Source organism: Lithobates pipiens, unplaced genomic scaffold (assembly GCF_037356315.1).
Source record: "Lithobates pipiens isolate NorthernLeopardFrog02 unplaced genomic scaffold, aLitPip1_a1.2 Scaffold_16, whole genome shotgun sequence".
NCBI classification, from domain to species: domain Eukaryota; kingdom Metazoa; phylum Chordata; class Amphibia; order Anura; family Ranidae; genus Lithobates; species Lithobates pipiens.
The window spans coordinates 595,638,681-595,660,288 of record NW_027507748.1 but is presented as its reverse complement, the minus strand read 5'-3'; the positions used below and the strand labels follow the sequence as shown (position 1 = coordinate 595,660,288).

General features: G+C 45.6%; 1 protein-coding gene across 1 annotated transcript in view; it reads left to right on the top strand.

Moving 5' to 3' along the window:
• The window catches only part of LOC143983852 (arachidonate 12-lipoxygenase, 12R-type-like), a 225,244-nt gene that overhangs the window by 186,133 nt on the left and 17,503 nt on the right, over window positions 1–21,608 (top strand). Inside the window, exon 12 of the mRNA XM_077483951.1 lies at window positions 5,810–5,910. Coding sequence (XP_077340077.1) covers window positions 5,810–5,910 — 101 coding nt within the window. The remainder of the gene's footprint in view (window positions 1–5,809; window positions 5,911–21,608) is intronic.

Below are 21,608 nucleotides of genomic sequence, written 5' to 3'. Positions count from 1 at the left end.
AAGTCTTGGGGATCATCAAGATGTGTTGTGGAGAAATTGAGACGAGCTTTGATGTTCTTTTTGTTCAGCAGTGGTTTTCTCCTTGGAACTCTGCCATGCAGGCCATTTTTGCCCAGTCTTTTCCTGATGGTGGAGGCATGAACGCTGACCTTAACTGAGGCAAGTGAGGCCTGCAGTTCCTTGGACGTTGTTGTGGGGTCTTTTGTGACCTCTTGGATGAGTCGTCGCTGCGCTCTTGGGGTAATTTTGGACGGCTGGCCACTCCTGGGAAGGTTCACCACTGTTCCATGTCTTCGCCATTTGTGGATAATGGCTCTCACTGTGGTTCGCTGGATTCCCAAAGCTTTGGAAATGGCTTTATAACCCTTTCCAGACTGATAGATCTCAATTACTTTCTTTCTCAATTGTTCCTGAATTTCTTTGGGTCTCAGCATGATGTGTAGCTTTTAAGGATCTTCTGGTGGACCTTACTGTGTCAAGCAGCTCCTATTTAAGTGATGCCTTGATTGTGAACAGGTGTGGCAATAATCAGGCCTGGGGGTGGCTATAGAAATTGAACTCAGGTGTGGACAACCACAGTTATAGTATGTTTTAACAAGGGGGGCAATCACTTTTTCACACAGGGCCATGATGGTTTGGATTTTTTTTCACCTTTAATAATAAACACCTTCATTTACAAATTGCATTTTGTGTTTACTTGTGTTGTCCTTGACTATTGTTTAAATTGGTTTGATGTTCCGAAACACTTCAGTGTGACAAACATGCAAAGGAACAGGAAATGAGGAAGGGGGCAAACACTTTTTCACACCACTGTACTTGGGAATACTACTTTATTCTTTATTGTGGATTATTTGTTTCTATGCTATATTGTGCTGAGAAAACCCTGTCACTACATTATACTGTGTTATGTTACTTTTATTACTATATATTATTTTTTTTTGTTTTGTAACCCTTGTTGTAACTAACTCTGCTAAAAATCTCAATAAAAACATTTGAAAAGTAAAAGAGATTAGCCAATTGCTAATGCTTGTTGGATAGTAGACAAAGTCTCCATTTTGAATCTTTCGGATATTATAAATTTGTTTAGGTAAGTTAAATCTATCACCGGGCGCCATGAACCATTTGTCTTCTGCACAAGGAAGAGAGGGGAGTATCCCCCTGAAACTCTGTTTTTTGGAACAAACACTGCGGCTTCCTGTACTGTCAGAGAATCCACGTAGGACAGTAACGCCTGCTTATTTTCTTCTGACCATGGTAGCAGGGTGGAAATAAATCTGGGGGAGAAGTACTGACGAAGGACCATGTGTGGCCTGTGGAGACTGTGTTGATGGTCCAGAAATCTGAGATCAAGGCCACCCAGACGTGCCGGAAGAGAAGCAGACGTGCCCCCACCCGACACACCTGGGCGGGCCCAATCTCAAAATGACTTAGCTGGCTCTCGTCTGCTGGACGCCTTGCTCTTAGCAGATTTTTGGAAGGAAGTCAAACCTCTACTCCAATTTCTTCTGAAATCTCGGCCGGGCCTGTAGGAGTAAGCTTCCCTTGAATCCTCGCTACTGGAGTTTCTTCTGACCAGGCGCCTATCCTGGGGTAGGAAGCCTAACTTCCCACCTGTGGCTCAGGCTATAGCACTATCCAGCCTGTTACCAAACAACAAGGGCCCTTCAAAGGGAATCCTACACCAGGCCTACTTAGATGCTAGATCAGCAAACCAAGGGCGCAACTATAAGGCACGCTTAGCTGTGACGAGGACAGCATAGTCAGGGCCAACAGGCGAATAAGGTCGATTGAGGCTTCCCCCAGGAAGGCTGATGCCAGCTTCAAGTCCTGGACTGCTAAACCCCTGCCCAGTTCTTCTGAGACACTTCTGAGTACAGAGTCCACATTCTCTGTCCAGGCTTCCATAGCCTTGGACATGGCTTTGAGGGCCAAGGTGGGTTTGCAAACTATACCAGCTAACCCTTAAAATTATTTTGTGATCTATTTCTCCTCTCAAGGCCACCCTTGAAAGATACAGCATCTTCTAAGAGTGACGTGTTTAGCCAGTCACATCAGAGCTGCGTCTACGAGGGGAGCGTTTTTCATATGTTTCACTTTCTCTGCCTTGAAGGGGTATAATCTGGAAGTTTTGCTTGACATAGAAAAAAAAAACCTCTTATCTGCCTTGCTCCACTCCTCATTGATAATATCCTTTAATTCAGAAAGGAGCGGAAAATTGGAACATTCCCTTCCCAGATTTTTAAAGAACTTCCTCTGCTTAGCCGGAGGAGTGGAAGGATCTTCCCAGACAAATTCATCTCCCTCCAATTTGCTATTTGAAGAGCCGGGGGAGGCATTATAAGGCTGAAATGGGCCTGGATCCTCCTGGGCCTCGTCAGCCACGGAGCCAGATAGAGTGGTTCCTTTAGGGATTGCTACACCACACTCTTAATAAGAGACTCCATCTGTTGGTTCTTCATCTCTTTCTCCCCAACTGCCCGGGGGGCATAACACGGATCACAGAGTGACTTGCCCTCCGGGACTTGTGTCCCGCATCCCCAGCAGGCTCTGCGATCAGAGCAGCTGTCATAGCGGTGGGTGTGGTGTCTGGAGGAGGAATGGGAATGTCTCCTCTGTTGATGGATCCTAGATGGAGAGTCACGCCAGACCTAGATGAAGGAGGTTGACGTTGTGGCCTCGCAAGGTCCCTGTTGTCCTGGACAATAAACTGTTGATCCGACCTGGAAGGGCTAAAAAGGAGAAGGGCAGAAAACACATCACATTAGGGAATACAACCATCCCACATGAACCTGGCCACCTCCCCTCACACACTCCACATACTTAGGGCATGAGGGCTAGCTGTACAGAGGTGATGACTTGTCTATGGCACCCTGGTGGACGATTGGTAATGATCCTGCAGCTTGTAGGAACACACAAACGTCCTGGGAGAAGGAGAGCAAATAGCATGTTGCTTGCCCTTTAAGAGCCATCTCTGCCCCCCTCACCCTGCATCATAAACCCTCACGCCGGCTTACCTTAACCTGGGAACCCTGGTGCATGGAGGAACTGTCACAAGGTGCCCACAGTGATCCCCAGTGTGACAAGAGCTCACACAGATTTAAATATGTCACTGCCATGTCTAGTGTGCCTGCGTGACTGCCGAGACCCAGCCGCACTGCGCATGCACGCAACCAAGCCTCGGTTGATCGCGAGAATCACGCATGCGCAGAAGGGCACTGGAGCCATGACCCGGAAGAGGGAGCCGTGTCCTGGAACGCACTTGCATTCCAGGCACCACAGAGGGGAGAGAAGGGGAAAGGGGGGGCAAACATAAGCATAAAAACACACACTTGCTGCCATGGAAGAACCTTCAGATGTGACAGCCGATCCACGCCTGGGCAAAGAAGGGCCATCCCTGCCACTGGAAAGAGGCCTGGAGCCATGCACCCACCCATGGCTGGTCTCTGGATATCCTGACACCATTAGAAGGTATGCCCAGCATCAACCTCGATCGATTGGACATTCGTAAACGTAAGTACATTGTTTGTAAGTCCAATTAGAGGACAAAAAAGGAACGCAGTCTCTAGCGGTGAGCTAAAATTTATGGGAGTGGGGTCCTATAGCATTGGAGAGGAGGCGGGGTTAACACACACACGTAGGCTGCCATGGTGTCTGTCAGGAAAAATATTTTTCCATGTAAACGAAAAATGTCATAAAGGACTGGTTAAAAGAGTGATTCAAGTGGTTAGAAGAGTGGGTGATGTGTGGCATAAGCTTCTAATGTTAGGCATAAAATTCCAGGACAGTTCAAGATCCCCTGAAATGACCCCTTTTTGTAAAGTAGGCCCCCCAAGCTACCGCATTCAGGCTTTCTAAGGGCGTAAAATGGTGATTTTACTCCTCACTACCTAACAGTTTTGGAGGCCCTGAAATGTCAAGATAGCACAAAACCTCTCCAAATTACCCCATTTTGCAAAGTAAACACCCTAAGGTATTTGCTAAGAGGCATGGTGAGTATTTTGCAGCTCTTATTTGTTTTTGAAAATGAAGAAAGAAAGGGTAATTTTTATTTTTTTAAAATTTTCAAAACTTTGTGACAAATAGCAAGATCTGCAAAATACTCAACATGCCTCTAAGCAAATAGCTTGGGGTGTCTACTTTCCAAAATTGGGTCATTTGGGGGTGGGGGAGGTTTGCGATGCTGCCATTTCATGGCCTCCGAAACTGTGATAGGTAGTTAGGAGTGGAGTCAAAAATGTACACCCTTAGGCTGCTTTCACACTGGGGCGGGAGCAGCGTCGACGGTAAAGCGCCGCTATTTTTAGCGGCGCTTTACCGACGTTTTAGCGGCGGTGTGCGGGCGCTAGCGGGGTGGTTTTAACCCCCACTAGCGGCCGAAAAGGGGTTAAACCCGCCCGCAAAGCGCCGCTGCAGCGGCGCTTTGCCGGCGGTATTGCCGCGGTGTCCCATTGATTTCAATGGGTAGGAGCGGTTTAGGAGCGGTGAATACACCGCTTCTTCACCGCTGCAAAGATGCAGCTGGCAGGACTTTTTTCACCGTCCTTTTTCACACTGGAGTTAAAGGGGCCGTTTTTTTTCAGGCGTTACACAGGCGCTATTTTTAGCGCTGTAACGCATGAAAACCGCCCCAGTGTGAAAGCAGCCTTAGAAATCCTGAAGGCAGTGATTGGTTTTTGGGGTCCTGTACACGTGTCATGAAAATCGCATGAAGAGACTGACCTCCAGGTCTTCTGGTTTACGATTGCATCCCAAAATCGGGCACACCAAAAGTGTCCGATCTGTCCGCCATAATGTTGCAGTCACGATAAAAATAGCTGATCTCCGCCATTACTAATAAAAAAAAAATATTAGTAAAAATGCCATAAAACGACCCCCTATTTTGTAAACACTATAACTTTTGCGCAAAAAACAATCAATAAAGGCTTATTGCGATTTTTTTTTTTTTTTTTTTACCAACAATTTGTAGAAGAATATGAATCGGCCTAAACTGAGGAAAAAAAAAGTTTAAGATTTTTTTGGGGGGATATTTATTATAGCAAAAAGTAAAAAATAATGTGTTTTTTTTTCAAAATTGACGCCATTTTTTTGTTTATAGCGCAAAAAATAAAAACCACAGAGGTGATAAAATACACCAAGCCACGTCACACGACCGCGTAAATTGTCAGTTAAGGCGACGCATTGCCGAATCGCAAAAAGTGCTCTCGTCTTTGGCCAGCCAAATGGTCTGGGGATTAAGTGGTTAAAATATGATGGCAACTGAATTATTCTATGGGCATCCCATATACCCTTTTCCCCAATCAAGTTGTATCCCCCAATATAAAAAAAAAAAAAAAAACAGCAAAAGACTGTTCATTGTCTCTGCAAGTGGCATATGGGAGTCTGGCAGCGGGGTGAATTGGTGGATTGTTTGTTACTACGGTAGTGGCAACTACACCGCTACAGATGGATAGATTTTCTAGTGTAAATTCTTAGGTAAAAATTTGTACAAAAATTCTCTGAACATTCTAAAAAAAAACGATAGCGTGTACCAGGCTTTAGGAGTTCAATGGGTTACAACACTTTATTATAAATGCTTATGTTTCCCCTGAAATAAGTTGGAGCACCTGGTCCTCAAGCCGTTTACTATTGCATGTGTCATTGCCTAAATAGGAGCATCTATGTCTCAACCTTTTTAAAGGAAAAATCTGTGCCTGCAAACTTTTCAGATTATGAATGCACATATAATTGTTCTCAAAACTATATAACACAATGTCTGCATAAACAGAGTAAATTACTTTATACTAAAACTTGGTTCTCGCTTTCGTGACAGAAGTCCCATATTCCTTGGAAACCAGAGCTTCTCTGATCAAATACCTGACAATGATCATCTTCAGATGTTCGGCTCAGCATGCAGCTGTCAATAGTGGTCAAGTAAGTATGATATTACTGGTACTGTCCTTAATCAGAATCTGAATTGCATAAATTTGACCACATCTTTGCCATTTAAAATAGCAACCAGATTAAAGTGTGTAGCCCTCTTTCGGGGTGGAGATCCTCCCCAAACAGGATATTGTGCTAAACCTATAGGTAGATAAGAGAACTAGAACCTTTGCTAAATGGAAGAGTCCATAAAGACCTGGATGAGCAAGTTTGGGATGGAGGAACTTGATTGGCCTGCACAGAGTCCTAACCTCAACCCGATAGAACACCTTTGGAATGAATTAGAGCAAAGACTGTGAGCCAGGCCTTCTCATCCAACATCAGTGCCTGACCTCACAAATGCACCTCAGGAGGAATGCTCAAAAATTCCCATAGACACACTTGTGGACAGCCTTCCCAGAAGAGTTGAAGCTGTTATAGCTGCAAAGGGTGGGCCAACTCAATATTGAATACTACAGACTAAGGCAGATTAAAGTTAATGTGTATGTAAAGGCAGGTGTCCCAATACTTTTGGTAATATAATGTAGTTATTAATAGAGATATGTCCTGATAAATGTTTCATCGACGTCCAGATACTTGGGCCCCTGAGGATGATACAGTATATTTCTTTGAAGACTTGAAGAAAAAATCTGTGGTGATGAGGAGGTCTTCCGACTCTTGTCCAACCAGCCTGGAACACAGACATAGCTATCTGGTACTAATTATCTTTCTATCTGATCTGGGTGAATATACAGCAGCACAGTACATGTACTAGTTTGCCTCACAACAGTATAGTCTCTGGCAGGTGCAGTTGTCAGGATCACTTAGTGCTCCTGTTCCTCATTCCAGCATCCAGGGTTTTGGCTAAGGCACTCTCCATGTCTGCTGTCCACTTGCAGGCTGATTAATGTGATCAGTCTCTGGGTAGAAACCAAGCCTGTTATAAGCCAGCTCAAACCTCATTTGGGTGCTTGCGACACCTGTGTTTTCCTGATCAAGCTCCCTGTCTGTCTGCCCTGCTTTGCTAGTTTGGATTTCCATGTATAGGACTTTGGACCGGATTATTGGACTATTCCTTGAACTCAGCCTGCCTTTTACCTGGACTGTCATAGAACCACATTATCTGTCTGCTAACCACAAATATCTATTTGCTTTGCTCAGTTTGCACTGGTGTTGTGACCAGGCACTATACCATTGTGTATAAGTCCTGGGGGCAACTGAGTACCGTTAGGCCTGCTTGCCTTATGGGAAAGAGGGCTTCTATGCTTTAGGGTAGATGTGACAGTAGTATGGCAGCTCTCCTTGAACAACATCAGTAGCACAGTCTCTGCCCACATGTCCCAGCAGCAACTCTCTGCACATTTCCTTGACACCCCTGGGAACGCTGAGAGATGTAATAACTCACTTTGGTGCAGCTCAGTAGAGCACACACAGCACAGTCCCTTTCTTAGTAGTGTATAATATTCTCTTCTGGTCCATTATTTAGTAGCATGAACAGAACATGTGGCTCAGTCTGCATCTCACCTTTTACTTCCTCCCTCCTGGTTTCCTAATCCAGACCACTGGGGTAGAAAGTGATGTGCATAATTATCCATAAAAACAGTGATATTAGCATCTAACAGTAGAGGACAGTAGACTCCTACAAGGGTCACCACTAGGGATGAGCCGAACACCCCCGGTTCGGTTTGCACCAGAACTTTCGAACGGACCCCAAATTCGTACGAACGTTAGAACCCCATTGATGTCTATGGGACTCGAACGTTCGAAATTAAAAGTGCTAATTTTAACCTCTAATATGCAAGATACTGTCCTAAAAAGGGTTTGGGGACCTGGCTCCTGCCCCAGGGGACATGGGTCAATGCAAAAAAAAGTTTTAAAAATGGCCGTTTTGCTGGGAGCACTGATTTTAATGACGATTATAGTGAAAAAAAAAGTGAAATATTCCTTTAAATATCGTGCCTGGGGGGTGTCTGTAGTATGCCTGTGAAGTGCCACGTGTTTCCCATGTTTAGAACAGTCCCTGCACAAAATGACATTTAACGGAAATAACGTCATTTAACCACCTCAATACAGTGCACTTACACCCCCTTCCTGACCAGACCAATTTTCAGCTTTCAGCGCTCTCACACTTTGAATGACAATTACTCAGTCATGCAACACTGTAGCCATATGAAACTTGCGCCCTTTTTTTCCACACAAATAGAGCTTTCTTTTGGTGGTATTTAATCACTAGTGGGGTTTTTTTTTTGTGCTATAAATAAAAAATGCCGTAAATTTTGTGAAAAAAATGCCTTTTTCTTTTTTTCCATCAAAATTTTTTGCAAATTAGTAATTTTTCTTCATAAATTTTGGCCAAAATTTATACTGCTACATATCTTTGGTAAAAATAACCCAAATTAGTGTAAATTATTTGGTCTTTTTTAAAGTTATAGAGTCTACAAACTATGGTACCAATCACTTAAAATTGATCACATCTGATCAGGCCTTCAGTATATCAGGTGTATCTCATTTCTTGAGACACTAACAAGTCAGGAAAGTACAAATACCCCCCAAATGACTCCTTTTTAGAAAGTAGACATTCCAAGGTATTAAGTAAGTATGATTATTTTTTTGTTGTTGTAATTTTTTCCCACAATTCTTTGCAAAATGACGATTTTTTTTTTTTACAAAATTGTCATATTATCAGGTTATTTCTCACACACAGCATATGCATACAACAAATTACATCCCAAAATACATTCTGCTACTCTTCCCGAGTATGGCGATACCACATGTGTGGGACTTTTACACAGCCTGGCAACATACAAAGGTCCAACATTGAAGAAGCATCTTCAGGCGTTTTACGAGCATAAATGACACATCTCATTTCTCAACCACATATTACACTTTTAAAGGCCCTGGAGAACCAGGACAATGGAATTGCCCCCAAAATTACCCCATTTTGGAAAGCAGACACCCCAACGTATAATTTGTGAGGCATAATGAGTCTTTATAATGGTTAATTTTTTTTCCAGAAGTTTTTGGAAAATGTGGAAAAAAAATGAAAACGCTTTTTTTTTTTTACACAAAGTTGTCCATTTATCAGATATTTCCAACACATAGCATGTACATAGCAAAGATGACACCCCAAAATACATTCTGCTACTCCTCCTGAGTATGGCAATACCACATGTGTGAGACTTTTACACAGCCTGGCCACATACAAAAGGCCCAACACTGAAATAGCATCTTCAAGCATTCTACGAGCATAAATGACACATCTCATTTCTCAACCACCTATTACACTTTTGAAGGCCCTGGAGCACCAGGACAATGGAATTGCCCCCAAAATGACCCCATTTTGAAAAGCAGACACCCCAACGTATAATCTATGAGGCATAATGAGTCTGTAGAACGGTTCATTTTTTTCCAGAAGTTTTTGGAAAATGTGGAAAAAAAATGAAAACGCATTTTTTTTTACACAAAGTTGTCCATTTATCAGATATTTCCAACACATAGCATGTACATAGCAAAGATGACACCCCAAAATACATTCTGCTACTCCTCCTGAGTATGGCAATACCACATGTGTGAGACTTTTACACAGCCTGGCCACATACAAAGGCCCAACACTGAAATAGCATCTTCAAGTATTCTACGAGCATAAATGACACATCTCATTTCTCAACCACCTATTACACTTTTGAAGGCTCTGGAGTATGGCGATACCACATGTGTGAAACTTTTACACAGCCTGGCCACATACAAAGGCCCAACATCCAAGTAGCACCATCAGATGTTCTAGGAGCATAAATGACATATAGTTTCCTGGCAACCTATCATTTTTGAAGGCCCTTCATATTTCTAACACATAGCATGTACATACCAAGAATTACAATCCAAAATAAATTCTATTGTAGAAAGGGTAAAAAAAAAGCATTACCTGTGTAGTATCCACCAGAGCACTGGTCCAGGCAGCAGGCAGGGATGTGCTTAGCGACAGCAATGGTAATTATCAAGGCAGCCGGCAGGAATATTGTCTATAGTCAGCACAAGGATATTGTCAGCACGGCAGTCCATAGAAATTGTCCAGGCAGAGACAGCCAGCACAGCCATAATATTGGTCCTGGTACACTGTTACCTGCAGACACTCATTATCGCACCGCTCTCCAGCCCTTCATAAACATACTGCCTCTTGCTACAGCTAATTATTTGCATAGTCCAGGTAGCGGTGTGTTCCGTTCATGCGGCAGGCAGAGGCATGGTGGCAGTAATTCAGCGGCAGGCTGAGGGCCGCAATCACGTAAGACCTGTGCACAGGCGCACAGGGGTAGAGGCTTCGACCCACTCAAATCTCTAAGAAGCCTCCGGACTCCAGACCCTATTTCGAAAACCGGAAAAAACAATAAAAATTGTGTGAATTTTTGGAAGGGGGTGGGGCTTTCCATGGATTTGGTGTAGACTATGTAGGAATTATAAATGGCCAAATGGATTAGATAGATTGCTACTTTCTTGTACCAGAATCGGGACCTCCTTATTGACAAATAGGGCTGAATCATTTGATCGTTGAAATCCACTCCCCCATGTAGAGATTATAATCTTGGACACACGTTGGCTTTTCAGTGGGACCTTGTCTTCTTTGAACATCAATTGTAGTGTCCTCATGGATGGTGGACATCATGTACACGTCCCTTTTATCTTTCCACCTCAAGGCCAGCACTTCGTTGCATCTCAGTGATGCTCTTTCCCCCCTTCGCAGCTTTTTGTTTGCCAGTGATTGTGGGAAGCCCTTTCTATTTTTTTTGCAGGTTCCGCAGGCCAGGGTTTTTGCAAGGTATAAGTGTCTGAAAAGGGGCAGGCTGGTGTAAAAGTTATCAAGGTATATGTGATATCCTTTGTTCAGAAGTGGGTATGCCAGGTCCCATACAATCTTTCCAGTTGTGCCCATGTAGGCCGGGCACTCAGGGGACTGGAGCTGGGAATCTCTTCCTTCATATATGCGGAACGCATACAGATATCCCGTGGCTCTCCCACACAGCTTGCATAATTTTATTCCATATCTGGCCCTTTTGCTAGGTATATATTGCTTTATTCCTAGCTGGCCTGCAAAGGGTACCAGGGACTCATCGACACATATATTTTGATCGGGGACATAGAGTTCTGCAAATTGTTGGGAAAAGAAATTTATCAGTGGGCGAAGTTTACATAACTTGTCATAATTTGGATGATTGTGGGGAAGGCACTCGGTGTTGTCTCTAAAGTGAAGAAAGCGCATTATCTTCTTGTATCGGGACCTGGATATTTCGGCAGAATAAATAGCCATGTGGTGGATGGGTTGGGTGGACCAATAGGCATGTCCTTCATTTTTTTTTGTAATCCCCATGTTCAGGGTGAGGCCCATAAAAATTTTGAACTCCTCCAAATTGAGATCTCGCCACTCAAAGGGACTGGCATATGATGAGTGGGGGTTATTGGCAATATACTGCTGGGCATATAAATTTGTCTGGTCCACAACTAATTGCAGAAATGTGTCGGGCAAAAACAGATGAACAAAATCGATCTCTGAAAAATTTTGGGTGTTGGTCTGCACACCTGGCTGTGCTGTGAAAGGGGGAATAATTGGTGATGCAGAGTCGGAAGGCAGCCATGTTGGGTTGGCAAGACCATCTGGCATAAATGTAGAGGCCCTGGCTCTTGGGGGATGTGACACTCTAGTAGTTGGATTGGAATTTCCTGTGCTGGTACTCAGGCGTGATGTGCCAGCACTGGTACTGGGTCTGGGCAATTGTTAGTGGGGCCCATCGCCGGTGGCAAAGCTGGTATTAGGCATTTGATCCAGGGGCCTAACGCTGACAGCAGCGCTGGTACTGGGCCTGGGAATTTGTTCTTGGGGCCTATTGCTGGCAGGAGCTCTGATACTGGGCCTGGGAATATAATCCTGGTTTTCAGAGGGCCTTGCCCTTTTAGGAGGGACCCATTCTTCCTCCGAATCATTTTCCGATTCACTATTCGGGTTAAATGCCGAATTTGATTCGGAATCAGAATCGGAATCTGATGAGAATTCCCCGTTGCTCTCATCGGTCATGGAGAGGATCTGGAACGCCTCCTCCCTGGTGTATACTCTTTTGGCCATGACGCTGATGGCTGTGTGACAGGTGACGTTCACTGATGGGCTGTGCGATGGGTGGCAGGTGATGACGGTGTGACAGGCCACAGACTGTGACGGGTGATGGTCACTAATGGCTGGCAGTCACTGATGGGTGATGGTCACTGATGGCTGGCGGTCACTGATGGGTGATGGTCACTGATGGCTGGCAGTCAAGATGGGTGGCAGTTGATGGGTGGCGGTTGATGGCTGGCGGTCACTGATGGGTGACAGGTGATGAGTGATGGCTGGCGGTCACTGATGGGTGACAGGTGATGGGTGACGGCTAGCGGTCACTGATGGCTGGCGGTGATTGATGGGTGACGGGTGATGGTTGGCGGTCACTGATGGGTGATGGGCAATGGCTGGCGGTCACTGATGGGTGAAAGGCGATGGCTGGCGGTCACTGATGGGTGACAGGCGATGGATGGCGGTCACTGATGGGTGACAGGCGATGGCTAATGTGTGACGGCTGGCAGTGGCTGATGGATGGCGGGTGAAGTCTGGCGGTCACTGATGGGTGACGGTTGATGTCTGGCAGTCACTGATGGGTGACGCCTGGCGGTGGCTGATGGGTGAAGGGTGACGTCTGGTGATCACTGATGGGTGACGGGTGACGGCTGGCGGTGGCTGATGGGTGACGGGTGACTGTTGACGGTCACCGATGGGTGACGGGTGACAGTTGACAGTCACTGATGGGTGATGGGTGACAGCTGGCGGTCACTGGTGGATGACGGGTGACAGCTGGCGGTCACTGGTGGATGACGGGTGATAGGTGACAGGTGCACCGCTGACGATCACTGATGGCAGTCTCCTATGTGACAGGTTCACTTTATTGGGTGACTGTGGTGACTGTTGGGTGACAGATGACAGTGGGGGGGCGATCTGATCAGTGTGGTGTTTGTGCAGACACTACAGAACACAGATCGATAACTCACTGCTCCAGGCTCTTCTCTCCTCACACTGGAAACGGTGTGTGAGGAGAGAAGAGCTGGTAACAGTCAGTTGCCGCTCTGTGTTTACATTTAGTGATCGGCTGTGAAAGGTTCACAGCCGATCACATGGGTTAACAGCCAGGCAATGGCTGTTTACCAGCATCGGTGACGAGCAGTGTTCCCGGGGAACACGCCGCCACCAATGTGAACGAGCAGCGCGCTCCCGATCCCGCGCATGCGCCGTTTACACAATACGAGCACTAGCTGTGATCGGCCGTGACTTCATCACGGCCGAACACGTGGTAAACAGCCATGACCAATGGCTGTTTACCATCCTCGGTGGTGAGCGGTGTCTCCGTGACACGTCGCCACCGAGGGAACGGGGATGCGCGCGCACGATCGCGCACATTCCCTGTTTAAACGGGAGGCCGTCATATGACGGCCTCCCGCCACAAGAGTTACACCGCCTGGCCGTCATTTGACAGCCGGCGGTCAGCAACAAGTTAAAACTGCTTACGGTTTTAATGTTATATCTGGTTCCTGCAATATGGTTGAAAATTATTGAGAGAAATGGCATGGGTAGCCCTCCCTTCCCATTACCAGCCCCTTTGGGTTTTGTACGCATATTAAGGGGAACCCCGTACCCATATTAAAAAAAGGAAATACGTGTGGCCCCCAGGCCCTATATACTCAGAACAGCGGTATACAGGTGGTGCAAACAAGACAGGGACTGTGTAGGTTTGTTGTGTTAAGTTGAATCTGTTTGTAATTTTCAACTGGTACATTTTTTAAGTGTAGCTCCAGTCAAAAAAACTATTTTTAAGCTTTTTGGAAAACATAGGGAAGGGTTATCACCCCTGTATAATTTGTTTTGCCGTCCGTCTTTTTCAGAGCACGCAGACAGCACGCACAATCTCCTACCGCTGACTGAAAGCTCTATTTAAAACGAGCAAGATAGTTAGCTATATAGGTGGATATAGCGGTGTATACTGTGTTCAGAGCACGCAGACAGCACGCACAAGCTCCTACCGCTGACTGCAAGCTCTATTTAAAACGAGCAAGATAGTTAGCTATATAGGTGGATATAGCGGTGTATACTGGGTTCAGAGCACGCAGACAGCACGCACAAGCTCCTACCGCTGACTGCAAGCTCTATTTAAAACGAGCAAGATAGTTTGCTATATAGGTGGATATAGCGGTGTATACTGGGTTCAGGAGCACGCAGACAGCACGCACAAGCTCCTAACACTGACTGCAAGCTCTATTATAAAAGATAGATCTATCGCTACTATATAGGTGAATATAGCAGTGTACACGAACAGCCGATGTTCGAGTCGAACGTATGTTCGACTTGAACACGAAGCTCATACCTAGTCACCACATTAAACAAAAAAAATTTGAAAAAGAACACTAAAAATTTTAACAGAGCACTAACACTTATCTACCTCACCACCCATCCCTCTGATCTTTATCTGAAAATATTTAAGTTGGCAATGATAAAGGTTAAAAAAAATAAAAATAAAATGAAAAAAAGGTTACTAATACTCATGTAGCACTACCCCCGAAGGAGCTGCTGGTTATTTTTGGGCTTACCGTTACCTTCCGCTCTCCTTGTTGCACGTCTAGAGGATGTCCCGTGGTAGATGACCCAGTAACTTGAGACTGACAATAGATTCACTTGAATGATTTTATTTGCAAACTTAAACCACTGAACAGTCTTTAACTTGGGATCAGAGGGTTGGAAAGGAAGCTCAGGTACTCTCAATCTCAAAGCCCAAAAAACGTTAAAGAACTTGCTTACTTTGACTGCATCCAGAGAATAGCCATTCACAGCTGGATGAACACTCAGGTTGGACAGTCCCTCTCTCACAAGGCCTAGCAGCCAACAAGGTGCTCAGGAACAAAGTCTTTGTCACAAAAGTTGTTGCAGAACACGTAGGGAAACTAAGCTGTAGAACACTTGTAGGATACCGGGATCTTTCAGCCTGCTTGGCGATATCCACAAGACCGGATTCTTTCGGTAACTTCAGCCCTTCCAAGCTCTTGTTAAGAAAACCAACCCGTACGTGGTGTTCTTCTAAAGAGTCCTCCCTTGGAATTTTCGAAGTACAATGGGTCTCTCCCGAACCGGAGAGGGCTCCCAACCACCTCAGAATCCTCCTTCCTGGGGGCTGGTCAGGAGGACCAGAACCATGTAATCAGCACATCATACTGGACCGGAACCCCGAACCAAGTGACGTCCGTGTCTTAAATGTCCTCTCTCAGAGGGCACAGCTGTCAGGAACCATGAAACAGACAGAGACAGAAGTACAATCAAATCACACTTGTTTATTAATAAAAATAAAAAGATAACTAGAAAAAAGCATAGTCAAGCATAGCCAGAGTCCAGTAGCCAGATCGGGTAGTCAGCCAGTCCAAAGTTCATAAACCAGATCGGGTAATCAGCCAGTCCAGACGTCAGGGATCCAAGGAGAGCAACTGCAAGCAGGATAGAAGCCAGGGGGGATGTCAGAAAGCCAGTCTTGAAACAAACGGCAGGAGGTGGTTCCTAGTGATGTGACCAACGCAAAGGCAAATAAAAGAGTAAGCTGGAAGGCTTTAAATAGGCAGGTCAGACGAGCATCATCGGGAACAGCTGGTAACTGTGTAAAGAGAAGAGAGCTGGCAATTAGCCAACAGCTGAGTGACCAGCCCAGAGGAGGAAGGGCTAAGCTAGCCCTGACAGTAACCCCCCTCAATGACCCCTCTCCCTCGGAGGGCCACCGGGTTTGAGGGGAAACCATCTATGGAACTCGCGGAGGAGGACGGGCATGTACGTCAGAGTAAGAAACCCAGGAGCGTTCCTCCGGACCATACCCCTTCCAGTGCACCAGGTACTGTATGCGCCCACGGAACCTACGGGAGTCAACAATGGATTGTACCTCATACTCCTCATGATTCTCAACCTGAATAGGGTGAGGACGTTGCACCGAGGTGGTAAATCGGTTACAATAAAGAGACATGAAACACATTAGAGATGCGCATACTAGGAGGAAGGTCCAACGCGTAAGCTACTGGGTTAACCCTGCGAAGGATATGGAAAGGCCCAATAAACCAAGGTGCAAACTTCAGTGAGGGAACACGAAGCTGGAGGTTGTGAGATGACAGCCAGACCCTGTCCCCAACCTGGTAGGAAGGCGCAGGCAGGTGTCTGCAGTCAGCATGGAGTCTGTACCTATCATTAGCATGACGCAAAGTCTCCTGGACTTGTACCCAAGTGTAACGAACACCACGGAGATGCTCCTCTAACGCAGGAATACTCTGCGGAACAAACGAGTCAGGCAACATGGAAGGTTGGAAACCATAATTCGCCATAAATGGAGACAATCGGGAGGCAGAATTCAAGGCACTGTTGTGAGCAAACTCTGCCCAAGGTAATAGGTCAGACCAGTTGTTATGATGGTCAGAAATATAGCAACTTAGGAACTGCTCCAAGGACTGATTGGCTCATTCTGCGGCCCCATTAGACTGCAGGTGATACGCAGAAGAGAACGGAAGCTGGATTCCCAACTGTGCACAGGCTCGCCAGAACCGGGAGACAAACTGACTGTCCCTATCCGAGACAATCACCTTGGGTAGCCCATGTAAGCGAAAGATCTCCCAAGCAAAAATGGAAGCCAGTTCCTTAGAGGTGGGCAACTTCTTAAGTGGAATACAATGGCACATCTTTGAGAACCGGTCAACGACCATAAGGATAACAGTGTTGCCTTGTGAGTTGGGCAATTCCACAATGAAATCCATAGACAGGTGAGTCCAGGGCCTCTCTCCATTGGGTATGGGTTGTAGGAGGCCCATTGGAAGGTGTCGTGGAGTCTTACTCTGAGCACACACGGGACAGGCAGCTACGAAGGCAGTAACATCAGCCCGTAGACTAGGCCACCAGTATTGTTAGGAGATATCCCAAATGAGTTGATTCTTCCCAGGATGGCCAGCTGCCTTGAGAGAATGGTAAGTCTGGAGCACTGCAGTACGGAGACTCTCTGGGATAAAGCAGCGGCCACAAGGTTTATCAGGAGGAGCGTGGACCTGAGAAGCAAGAATTTTGACGAACCGCAGCCAAGATACGATCAGGAGGAATCATAGGAACCGGAACCGACTCCGACTTGGAAGTGGAGGAAAATTGTCGTGAAAAGGCATCAGCCCTTACATTCTTCGTACCGGGTAAGAATGAGACAATGTAATTAAAGCTCGACAAGAAAAGAGCCCATCGCTCCCTTCTGGGAGAGGGTCGCTTAGCCTCAGACAAGAATGTAAGATTCTTATGGTCAGTAAGAATAAGAATGGACACAGTGGTACCTTCAAGGAGATGTCTCCATTCTTTCAGGGCTAAAATGATCGCCAACAGTTCTCTGTCACCAATCTCATAATTGCACTCAGCAGGTGACAATTTCTTGGAAAAGTAGCCACACAGATTCATAGCGCTCTCAGAGTTAGGACATTGAGACAGAAGGGCGCCAACTCCTGTCTTGGAAGCATCAACTTCTAGGATAAAAGGCAACATAGGATCAGGATGTGCCAACACAGGAGCAGAAACAAAGGCAGCCTTGAGAGTCTCAAAGGCCTTAATGGACTCCGGGGACCAACTCTTTGGGTTACGGTCCTTTCTGGTCATATCAGTCAGAGGTTTGACCAGAGACGAGAAGTTACGAATAAACTTCCGATAGTAGTTGGCAAAGCCCAGGAAATGCTGCAGAGGACGTAAACCCACGGGTTGAGGCCACTGTAGGACTGCCGACAGTTTCTCTGGGTCCATCGAAAAACCAGCAGTGGAAATGACATAGCCCAGGAATGTAACCTGTTCACGATGGAACTCGCATTTCTCCAGTTTACAATAGAAACTAATTCTCTCTTAGTTTCTAGTACACGACAGACATCTGTGTGGTGGCTCTCCAGGGACTTGGAAAATATGAGGATATCATCAAGATAAACCACCACACACAATTGCAACAAATCTCGGAGGACATCGTTAATAAATTCCTGGAAAACTGCCGGGGTGTTACAAAGGCTAAAAGGCATTACCAGGTTTTCATAATGGCTTGTTCTGGTATTAAACACAGTTTTCCACTCGTCGCCCTCCTTAATATGCATGAGATTGTATGCCCCTCTCAGGTCAAGCTTTGTGAAAACCGTTGCTCACTTGAGGCGGTCAAATAACTCCGTAATCAATGGAATCGGGTAGGCATTCTTAATCGTGATGCGATTGAGACCCCTATAATTTATACAAGGTCTCAATTCTCCGCTCTTCTTTTTCACAAAGAAGAAACCAGCACCAGCAGGAGACGAGGACTTGCGGATGAAACCTCGAGAAAGTGCGTCAACAACATACTCCTCCATGGCCTTATCCTTCAAGACCGACAAAGGGTAATCCCATCCACGAGGAGATATGGCACCAGGTTGAAGGTCAACTGCACAATCATAAGGCCGGTGTGGAGGCAAACTACCAGCTTGACCTTTATCAAAGACATCGCCAAAATCACAGTACTCCTCTGGCAAGGAGGGGAGTGAAGCAGTGCACAGGACCTTGGATACCTTCAGGAAGCATGTCTCACTGCATTGTGGTGACCAGGAGAGAACCTCAGCACAGAGCCAATCAAAAGAGGGGTTGTGCCTCTGTAACCAAGGATAACCAATAACCAGCGGAAATCTGGGTGAGGAAATAACTTGGATTTGGATTATCTCATGGTGAAGAGCCCCTACGGCCATGGACAACGGAACCGCCTCATGAGTCACATGGGCAGGCTGTAAAGGTCTCCCGTCAAGAGCCTCAATGGCAAGTGGAGTGTCACACAGCTGCAGTGGAATCGAGTGCTGCAAACCAAAAGCAGCATCAATGAACAGGCCTGCAGCCCCAGAGTCGATTAGAGCCTGTATCTCGATGGACGACTCAGCCCAAGAAAGGGTGATCAAAACCAGGGGCTTATCCTTCTGGATAACTGGGGACGAAACAAAGCCACCTAAGGTCTGTCCATGACAGGACCTCAAGGTTCGGGCGTTCCCTGGACGGGTAGGACAAGACTTCAAAAAGTGACCTGCCCGGCCACAATAAAGGCACAATCTCTCCCTCCTCCTAAAGGCTCTCTCATCTGCAGAGAGACGCGTGAAGCTCAGGTGCATGGGTTCATCTTCACTGACTAACTCATTACCAGGAGGCATGGGAGGTGAGGGAGGCATGGGTGGGACTACAAAGCTCGGAGGCAAAACATACAGGAGGCTTCCGCAAGCGCTCCTTAAGAGAGAGTTTTTCTCTGAGTCTGGAGTCAATGAGGATGGCAAACGAGATCAAGCTCTCCAGCTCAGTGGGTATATCTCGGGCTGCTATCTCATCCTTGATGGAATCCGAGAGACCATGAGAAAAAGCAGCCACGAGGGCCTCATTGTTCCAAGCAACCTTTGCTGCCAGAGTACGGAATTCAATGGCGTAGTCGGCAACAGTTATCGTACTCTGTTTGATGGACATGAGGCACTTGGCAGCAGAACCAGAGCCTGCGGGAACGTCAAAAAACATTTTAAAGGAGGCCACAAACTGAGGGCAACTCAAATAAACAGGTTTTTGCGTCTCCCATAGAGGGTTAGCCCAGGCCAAGGCTCTCTCAGAAAGCAAAGATATCACAAAACCTACTTTGCTTCTGTCCATGGGAAACGTCTGGGGCAGCAAGTAAATCTCAACCTGATTGAGAAACCCTCGGCATTGAACTGGATCGTCCCCAAATCGCTGGGGAAGCGGAGCAGAACCAGACATACCTCTTATAGAGGTAATACTAGAGGCGGGTGCCTGCACAGAGACTGGCGCAGCAGCAGGGATGGCCTGCGACTCAGGTTGTACCAGAGCAGCCACCGTGGGGGATTCCAGGTGAGCCATGCTATTCAGGAGCATTTGTAACACCAAGGCAAACTGACCATGCGGTGATCTTGCTCATCCAGTCTGGAAAAAATATTACCAACAAGTGGATTGACTGTATCTTCTGAATTCATGGCCTTTGCGTACTGTCAGAAACCATGAAACAGACTGAGACAGAAGTACAATCAAATCACACTTGTTTATTAATAAAAATAAAAAGGTAAATAGAAAAAAGCGTGGTCAAGCATAGCCAGAGTCCTGTAGCCAGATTGGGTAGTCAGCCAGTACAAAGTTCATTAACCAGATCGGGTAATCACCCAGGCCGGAAGTCAGGGATCCAAGGAGAGCAACCGCAAGCAGGATAAGAAGCCAGGTGGGATGTCAGCAAGCCAGTCTTGAAACAAACAGCAGGAGATGGTTCCCTGTGATGTGACCAACGCAAAGGCAAATGAAAAAGTGAGCAGGAAGGCTTTAAACAGGCAGGTCAGACAAGCATCATCGGGAAAAGCTGGTAACTGTGGAAAGAGAAGAGAGCTGTCAATTAGCCGACAGCTGAGCAGCCAGCCCAGAGGAGGAAGGGCTAAGTCAGCCCTGACATAGCCCTTATTTTGTCGACGTTATAACTTTTGTGCAAACCAATCGATATGCGCTTATTGCGATTTTTTTTTGTCAAAAATATGTAGAAGATTCCATATTGGCCTAAACAGAGGGAAAAAATATTTTTTTTATATATTTTTGGGGGATTCATTATAGAGAAAAATAAAAAATATAGCTTTTTTTTTCAAAATTGTGTCTCTTTTTTTGTTTATAGCGCAAAAAGTAAAAACCGCAGATGTTATCAAATAACACCAAAAGAAAGCTCTATTTGTGGGGAAAAAAAGGACGTCAATTTTGTTTGGGTGCAACGTCGTACGACCGCGCAATTGTCAAATTGACCCAGTGCCGAATCGCAAAAAGTGTTCTAGTCAGGAAGGGGGTAAAAACTTCCAGGGCTGAAGCAGTTAACCATTTGGCAACTGGGCACTTAAACCCCCTTCTTAACCAGACAAATTCCAGCTTTCAGCGCTCTCATACTTTCAATGACAATTACTCAGTCATGCAACACTGTACCCATATGAAATGTTTGTCCTTAATCACCGGTGGGTTTTTTTTTTTTGCACTACAAATGAAAAAAGACAGACAATTCTATAAAAAAATACATTTTCTTTGTTTCTGGATATTTAGAAAGAGACATGGTGAGTTTTTTGAAGTTGTAATTTTTTCCCACAATTCTTTGCAAAATCAAGATTTTCTTTTCTTCACAAAAGTGTCATATTATCAGGTTATTTCTCACACACGGCATATGCATACCACAAGTTACACCCCAAAATATATTCTACTACTCCTCCTGAGTATGGCGATACCACATGTGTGAGACTTTTACACAGGGTAACCATATACAGAGGCCCAACATGCAGGGAGCACCATAAGGCATTCTAGGAGTATAAATTACACATCTCATTTCTTGACTACCTATTACACTTTTGAAGGCCCTGGAGCACCAGGACAATGGAAATGCCCCAAAAATGACCCCAATTTGGAAAGAAAACAACCCAATGTATAATCTATGAGGCATTATGAGTCTTTTGAACATGTAATTTTTTTTCTACAAGTTTTTGGAAAACGTGGAAAGAAAATTAAAACACACTTTTTTTTTTTTACACAGTTTTCCATTTATACAATTTTTCTAACACATAGCCTGTACATGGCAAAAATTGCACCCCAAAATAGATTC